General features: G+C 49.7%; 1 protein-coding gene across 1 annotated transcript; it reads left to right on the top strand.

Annotated features, from left to right (window-relative positions):
• Positions 1 to 1,871: 1,871 nt before the first annotated feature.
• LOC118793787 (suppressor of cytokine signaling 3-like) lies at positions 1,872 to 4,829 on the top strand. Its single transcript, XM_036551989.1, has 2 exons — positions 1,872 to 2,135; positions 3,091 to 4,829. The coding sequence occupies exon 2, from the start codon at positions 3,251 to 3,253 to the stop codon at positions 3,896 to 3,898; it is 648 nt and encodes a 215-aa protein (XP_036407882.1). The 5' UTR covers positions 1,872 to 2,135; positions 3,091 to 3,250; the 3' UTR covers positions 3,899 to 4,829.
• Positions 4,830 to 8,658: the final 3,829 nt, after the last annotated feature.

Genomic DNA, 8,658 nt, shown 5'->3' with positions numbered 1-8,658 from the left:
TTTTGTGTAAGGTTTTGGAATATCAAAGCTTTATTGACCTGTTCCGCGCAGGACACGGACAGTTCCCGTCAGTAGTAAGCGTGACAATAGTGTATTGAGAACAGCACTTGTGCTGTGACTTTTCAGGTTAAGTACATTACAGTATTACTGAAACATGTAATTTCTACAATAGCCGAATATTGATATTATATTGAGCGAAAAACAAACTATTGCGATAATGAAACCTGAGTTTAGTATTTTATTGATTTAGCTAACGCTACGTACTGCATATCTAACCCGGACACCATGTTCTGCGAACACAGGTTGATCTTATCATATGCGTGCTTGCAGATTGGTGCACTGTCAGTGACTACGTAGATCCGGCATAGAAGGTGACATTCCGCGTTAACCTTGCGCAGGTAACATTTAACAGTTAAGTCAATTACAGGTGTACAGAACTCTGGGCGTGGAGCGCAGGGGATTGGCATACTTTTTTGCTCTACCCCAGTTCTAAAATAATTTAATCAATTTTATACTCATTTGAAGCCATACTAGAGGTGCCTCGTATGACAACGAATGGAAACCAGAAACATCTCTGATATCCTAGAGCCAGTCTATGCTACCCTAGAACAATATTAAAAGGTGCAAACTGTGTGATCACACATCCGGGAAGGAAGAGATGCGCAATTCGGGAGCATTTTGATGTATTAGAAAACAGGTTCGGCCGTTTGCTCAGCAGCGATTAGGACTGCTAATGCAACGCAACGAGACAGGGGCTTTGTGAACAAATTTGGATTTCCAATAGTTCAGAGTAATGGCATCAGAGTAAGTCTTAATGACATTTAAGGTTTCAACGTTCCCCGAGGATAATTTAATTCCAAAGTGTGACGTTTCTGTTAATATGGGAGATTTTTTATTTGCCATGCAATTATGTGAAATGGTTTCTGGTAAAAGAGAAAGGCATTTGAGTTAAATAAACTTATTTCTACACAAGATTTTTACGGTCATTCAAAGCCTTTTTAGTTGGCAGTGCCGAAATCAAATGGAAATCAAATCAAATCTAAAACTTTTTGTTATCTCAAAACGATCCGATTCCCATTCGATTTTGTTTTCTCCACATGATCGTCTGTCTTATTGTCTGCATATATAGTTGTATTATCCAATACAAGTGTGCATAGATATGAGAGCAACTCTGCTGTGTAATTACTGTAAAATTCTGCACAGCGTCTGTTGCGTGTACAGTCAGCCGGTACAGACATGCCGTGTAGTGGCGTGGTGTTCCAGTAGGGGGCGTGCTGTTGCCCTCTTGGGACATCCTGCATAATTTAAACTTGTTTGTTAGCCTAACCTAAACTAGCCTATTAAATGTGATTCTTAAAACAGTAACGTTTTCAAAGTAAAATAAATAAACTAGGTGCAGCTTAAACAACTATAAATATTCTCCGTGTTTGTAAATGAAATTAGCAGTAGTAGCATAATAGCAGCAGTAGGCTAATAGTTGTAGCGGTAGTGGGGGTAGAACTTCGACAATAATGATGAAAAAGTCCATAAAAACAATAACAAATTCATAGTAACGCCTCCGTTTATACAGGCTGGCCATTGTCCTCTGCAAGCTTTAACTTTTTCACCTTGCAAGAGGAGAGAGGGGGAGGGGAGGGTTTCTCTATGTGAATACCAGGAATCGTCTCGTAAAAAGGTCACGATGCTTATGCATTGGCAGGCGGCCACGATTGTGGCGTGCGTGCGCGCGTTTGTGAGTGTGTGTAAGGCGCGTTCTCGCTCTCTTACCAGAAGCGCTACACCAGATTTTCCTTCTTTTACTGGAAAACCTCGAGGGGGTGGAGAGGGGGGGAGGGGGTGGAGCCACTCACTCATATGAGCTCGGCTTGCGCTGCGACGGAGGCATTCACACCGCGACCGGTGTCTGTGAAGGACAGTCTCTCCACGAAGCACCAACTGACTGACAGCTCTAACATTCTCGCGTTCCCCACGACCCCTTTGCGCAACCAAACAAAAAAAAAAAAAACACGGGAGACTGCAACAACAGCCCCTGCAGACGTGCACTGACAGGAGTCGTTTCAACGACTGAGAGAAGAAAAAAAAAAGATTCTTGGATTTTTTTGCAACAAAAAAAGTTGTGAAAGAGCACCGTTAAGGTAATTATGTTACTGTTTTTATTATTACTATCTATGCGGCTGTCCCAGCTCGCCAGCCACGTAACAGACAGTCACGTAAAAATTCGCCTAATTCTTTTTTGATTCATTTGATGTGGGTGCATATTACACTAATTTCTGACGGTAAATTCCTGCTATGAGAGCTAAGAAACGTCGTAAAGTAAAAGTTTATAATCGCGGATTTCACTGTTATCAGACTGACGTTAAGATATGCATGCCGTAATTACGGTTTCCACTTCAAGATTTAGCCAAATTCAGGGTGATTTGGAATACATTGCGTCCGGGCTGGAGAACCGTGTCTCCAAACTTTGTTGAATGATAGGCGTTAGGTTACCGCGGGCTGAAAGGAAACAGGACCCGTTTCCCCCGAGATTACGCTGCGATTACCAGCACAGAGTCCACAGGAACAGCCCAAACAATGAGGTCTTGCTGTTCCTTTGAGAGGCATTCAGCTAGAGACAGAACCCCGCTCCAGATTCTCTGCTCAGCATTATTGTGGAGACTCGAGCATTCGCAGTGTAACAGGAGAAAAGGACGGCTTGACATACGTGACAAATTAGATTATTCGAGATGCACTGGACGACATTCACAATCTGTTTCTCAGTGCCCCGAGGATCGAAGTGTATCAGATTCATTTGTTGGGTCCAAGCAGAATTAGTGTGAACTATAAATAAACTTTCGATTGCATCCCTGATTGTCTGTCAGGAGGCCATATGAAAAGAACACCAGATAGTGGTTTGGGGAGTTTTATGTATATTTTATGCGGGATCGGATGCGCACGCAGGCAGCTGAGTCGGTGCACATGCAGACAGGGCGGCAGCATGCCTTTTGTTCAGTGGATGGAAGCCATGGTTGTGTTCCAGGTTTTTATGAATGGGCGGTCAGCTTCGTTTTTTTCCCTCCCTCTGACGGCCGTTTCCCTCTCTCCTCTCCACAGAGGCGCGTCTGTCACCTACTCCAGATGTTATAGCGGGGAGCTCAGGTACCTGCACCTGCCGTCTCCTTGGCGATCGGACCCTCGCTCGGCCCCCCCCCACCCCCGGTCCCGCTGTTCTGCGTGGTGCCAGCCAGGCAGTTGGGGGCGCGTGCTCAGCGCCATGGTAACCCACAGCAAGTTTGACTCCGCAATGAGCAGCTGCCCGTTGGACGCCAGCATGCGGCTGCCGCCTCACCGCTACAAGACCTTCTGCTCCAAAGTGCAGCACCAGCTGATCCTGACGGCCGTGCGCAAGCTGCAGGCCAGCGGCTTCTACTGGGGCACCATCACCGGCAAGGAGGCCAACGGCCTGCTGAGCGCCGAGCCCGCCGGCACCTTCCTGATCCGCGACAGCTCTGACAACCGCCACTTCTTCACCCTCAGCGTGAAGACGGCATCCGGCACCAAGAACCTGCGCATCCAGTGCGACAGCTGCTCCTTCTTCCTGCAGACCGACCCCAAGAGCGCCCAGGCCGTGCCCCGCTTCGACTGCGTGCTCAAGCTGGTGCAGCACTACATGCCCACCAAGGGCGGCTCGCCCGGGTCACCCGGCACGCCCTGCGGGAACGCCCCCCGTGCCGCCTACTTCATCCACTCGGGCGGGGAGAAGGTCCCGCTGGAGCTGGTGAGGCCGCTGGCCTCAGGGATGTCCTCTCTGCAGCACCTCTGCCGCAAGACGGTCAACAGCCACACGGACGTCTCTGGCAAAAGGGACGAGCTGCCACACCCCCTCAAGGAGTTCCTGCAGGAGTACGATGCCTCCATCTGAGGGGTCCTGACCCGCCCCAGCACACGGAACCAAACCCACGGCAGGGCTCCCAGAGACTCGTGTAAGATGGGACATCTCCGACCTGCACGCGGGTGACTTTGTGCTGTCGTTTGAAGGGATGACTTTTTGTTTGTTTGTCTGAGTGGAAGTATGTTACCCGTGTGGATGGCCTTCACGTTACATGTGAAAGAAAAAAGGATGGTCGGGGAACAAATGACACGGAATCCCTCACCCCCCCCCCCCCCCATGTTACCGTGGGAACAGGTCTCAGGACGTGAGATGCTGATTGGATGGTACAGTTCTCTGGGTCTTTGAGTAGCGTGGGCAGGTGTTGCGTCTTGGGCTTCCAGCAGAAGCGTGTTCCTGGGAGCCGAGGGTCTGCCTCCGACGTCAGAGGAGTGTGGGTCACAGTCGCCGTCCGCCTGCAGACTGCGCCCCCCACATGCAGAGCCCCACACCCCCGAATCGTACCCCAGCTAACTCACAGCCTCTCCCGCAGCAAACGCTCTGTAGCAAAAGTGCCTAACGTTGTGACAACAGCATGGGAGCGCTGAGGGAACATTGTTCTTTATTATTCTTATTATTATTTTTTTTTGTTTGGGGGAATCCGGCCGCTGCTTGTGCCTGTGTTCCTGTTCTCCCGGCAGACCGGACAGCCTCTCTCCTCGGTTTTCCGCGGGCGACGTTTTGGCCCGTCCTGCCGAAGGTGGTGCGCCGGCAGGGAGCTGTGTGAGTGGAGTCTGGAGCCTGCAGACTGCAGTGACGTCTGCCTTTCCACTGCTGCTCGCCAAGCATAATTGCCTCATAAGTGGAAGGGGGGGGGGTGGACACATCCTGCCACGAGCTCCTGCAAAACGTTTATGACGAGCACTACAGCCTCAGTGTTATTGTCAGTGTGAGTGGGTGACTCTGCCCTGTGTGTTCTCAGAAAGCAGCGAGGGGGGGGGGGGGGCGAGGGGAGGGGGGGTCTTCCCGCAGACGGGCCTCGGAGAACCGCCTCGCCCGGAGGATTCTCTGTAATCACCCCACAAAGAAACACGAAGTGCAGAAATGAGGGAAATCCAAAGGAACTGTGAAGCAAAGCCAAATGGGCCCCGCCCGCGCCGGAGAGGGGGGGGATGTCCCGCCCCCCAGCCCCCACCTGTGAGATCGGGGGTAACGGGCACAGGCCGACAACCTCGGCTGAGGAATCGGCCAGGCGGAGTTTTCTCACAGGCGAAACCGATCTGCTTACTAATGAATGTATTAAAAAGGGAATCTCTCTTCCTCTCAGTTAACGGAAGGCCCAAAGATTCCAGTTGTTGTGTATATATATTTTTTTCTTTTTCAATACATGATGATGTTTACATGTGTGACAACCAACAAGGCAACTTTTTTTTTTGTTTTTTTTTCTGTCTTTTATAAAGATTTGTGTCTTAGTTTTGGCCAGGTGACTGGCACTGCAAGCTTGAAGATCTCAAAAGAAAAGCATAACAAATCAAACAAACAAACAAAAAGAAAGTAAACTTTGCACATATTTATATTTATAAGACATTTCAATAATTTATAATAAAGAGCACTATTTTTACAAAAGCACACCCCTTTCTTTTGTGTCGTTTGTCTTTCTGTGTCTGACGCATCGTAGCGGCTGGAATCTGATATTTCAGCACTGCTGTCAGTGCAGCTGAAAGCCACCGGCATGCAACCTTCAGCCTGCCCCCCCCCCCCACTGCACTGTTACTGCCCGTCAGGGCTGCAGATTCATGGCAGAGATGCACGCAGGCACGCACGCACGCACACACACACGCTCGCTCGCTCGCTCGCACGCACGCACACACACTCGCGCGCACACACAAACACACACACACACAGACACACACGCACACACACACTCGCACGCACGCACGCACACACACATACAGACCTACGGTAGAGAACACCGTGCACACGCCACAGGAGTTATGGGTGGAGTTACTGTACCACATCAGCAGCTTCTCCCATTTACATATATAATTGAACCAACAGTCGGGGCACAAACTGAGAGACCTGCAGGACTGTACCACTGCAACACTGCTATGGGAGAGCGTGGGCAAGAGAGAAAGTGAGGGAGAAAGAGAAAGAGAGGAAGAGAGATGAAGAGAGAGAGTGAAGTGAGAGGACACAGAACTGCAGACCGGAGGCACAGTGTTTCTCATTATAGTTTCTCATTGCCCTGGAAGACCAAAAACGCAGCCAAGAGTGGAAGAGGGGGTGAAACCCTGTGTTACTCCGACCTCGGGTTTGTGTGGAGGCCCTTGTGTGAGAGAGAGTGTTTATGCGGGGGAGGGGGCAGAACTTTAGGGGTTGTGTAAAGGGGGAAGCAGCCAGCAGTCCTGTTGGGCCCTACATAGCTACAGCTGGAATTCTACCAGAGTCTCCTCTTTGGGAACAAAGAGAAACCCAGACTGCATAGGAAAAAGAGGCTGGGGCGATGGACAGACAGATAGACAGACAGCGGGTGGAGGACAGACATGGGTGGACACATTCTGACAGACAGACAGACAGACAGGCAGGGCTCTGTCATTTCAGAGGGATGGTGTCTGCCACACACTGCCCTGCCCCACCCAGTATCTGCACCTCCTCATACCTCCCCTCTCCCTTCTCACACCTGGACCTGGGGCCAGGTGAATGTTCCACTGATATCTAACAAGTATTGGTCCCTCTGACCCCCCCCAGATGAGAGAAATGGCCCAGTTTGAATGGTGTGTAGAGAATGGGAACAGCCACTGATAAGGAGCTGATTCTCCATTCACTCGTCTGGCAGCCTGCAGGGCCATCCACAGCCGCAGGGTAGAGGGGCATCAGACACGCTGGGCAAGTCACTCCAGAACAGCATCGTCCCAGAACAGCGTCACCCCAGAGCGGCATCACCCCAAAACAGAGTCACCCAAGAACAGAGGTGCCCCATAACAGCACTGCCCCAAAACAGCGTAGCCATAGAACAGCACCGCCCCAAAACAGCGTCGCGGGGGAGTGAAACACACGCTCAGTCTGCCAGGCAAGGCTGTCCCGGCAAGCCCTACAGACAGACACACTTTTCCCAGAATCCCTACTCATACAGGAAGTTTGGGAGATAATTGTGAAACGCTGAAAAAAACGAAAGCCGCAACTTTTGCATATTTCATTGCCTGATTTTCCCGGCTGACAGCTTGGGATGAGCGATTTTCCCACCCCTGGGAAATTTTAAGAGATTTTTTTTAAACTGTTGCTGCCAGTAATCTCTTGATGTCTGGCTATGCAGCATTTTCCTGAAGAGAGACCAGCTGTATGTTTACATTACATTACATTACATCACATCACATGGATATACATTTGTGTGTGTGTGTGTGGGTGTATGTGGGTGTGAGTGTGTGTTTGTGTGTGTGTGTGTGTGTGTGTGTGGGGGTGTGAGTGTATGTTTGTTTGTGTGAACATTCTCTTTCTCCGACATTCAATGACATGGAGCACTTGGTCCACCCCTCAGGACAGTGTGTGGAAACCCTCATGGTACCTGGCCTGTAAGGTCTACGGCTGTGATTTGTCATTAGTATTTTAACACCATTTAAGGTGTCAGAGCTGGCTGGCTGTGAGCAAACTCAAAGACAAACACGTGACTGCTTTGGCTGAGATGACAGCACAGTTTTGAATTCTTGATTGACTGAGTAATTGACTCTATTCATAAGTGTGTTTCTCAACAGTTTTGGACAAAATTATTGAGAATATGAATAACAGCATTACTATGAGTACTCCTCAGCTATGAGTGTGAGGGTTTTAGCAGAGGGTAGGAGAGGGGCCAGAGAGGGGTATAACTCAGAGAGGAGCTACGGATCGCATTCCAGAGAATTTGGCCAGCTCTGCACACAGAAACACTGCGTGACCCGAGGATCAGGTTACCACAGCATGGGAATCAGAAAAAAAACACAACAAGCGAAGGAATTCACCCGGTATTCTTTCTGAGAAATGGAGGAACTTAAGAGTCTGCTCCGTCTGGCACAGGGTATTCCAGAAAAACATGCTCACGCCCAGCATAAACACGCCCCCCCCCCCACATCCCATGACTCACGCATCTTCTTGTTCTTTGGTTCTGGAAAACTTTGCTGGTAACATTTACGCCCGGCTCCGCCCCAAAGCAGGACAGCAGGAGAGGGTTTCAGGTGATCTGCCACACCCTCTCTGCACAGGCAACATGTTCTCCACACACGCACACACGCACACACACACACACACACGCGCACACACAAACATACACTCGTATACATACACATACATACACGCACACGCGCACACACAAACATACACCCGTATACATACACATACATACACGCACACACGCACACACAAACATACACCCGTATACATACACATACATACACGCACACGCGCACACACAAACATACACCCGTATACATACACATACATACATGCACACGCGCACACACAAACATACACCCGTATACATACACATACATACATGCACACACAAACATACACCCGTATACATACACATACATACACACACACTCGCACACACACAAACATACACCCGTATACATACACATACACACACACACCCATACACACACACGTATGCACACGCATGCACGAACATGCACCCATACACACACATACAACCATAAACACACACATGCATGAATGTATGTCCCCCCTCCCCGCCCCCACACACACACACACACTCAGAAACACAGGAGCTCAGACAGTGACAACAGGTTAGTGGACTTTGCTCTTTGGGGTCACGGGGGGTC

Source organism: Megalops cyprinoides, chromosome 1 (assembly GCF_013368585.1).
Source record: "Megalops cyprinoides isolate fMegCyp1 chromosome 1, fMegCyp1.pri, whole genome shotgun sequence".
NCBI classification, from domain to species: domain Eukaryota; kingdom Metazoa; phylum Chordata; class Actinopteri; order Elopiformes; family Megalopidae; genus Megalops; species Megalops cyprinoides.
Note: the sequence above shows the minus strand (reverse complement) of the source record. Positions and strands in the feature narration are given on the sequence as shown.

What these genes read in the sequence shown, in the direction of transcription:
- LOC118793787 (XM_036551989.1), top strand. Translation starts at nt 3,251, where the DNA reads ATGGTAACCCACAGCAAGTTTGACTCCGCAATGAGCAGCTGCCCGTTG.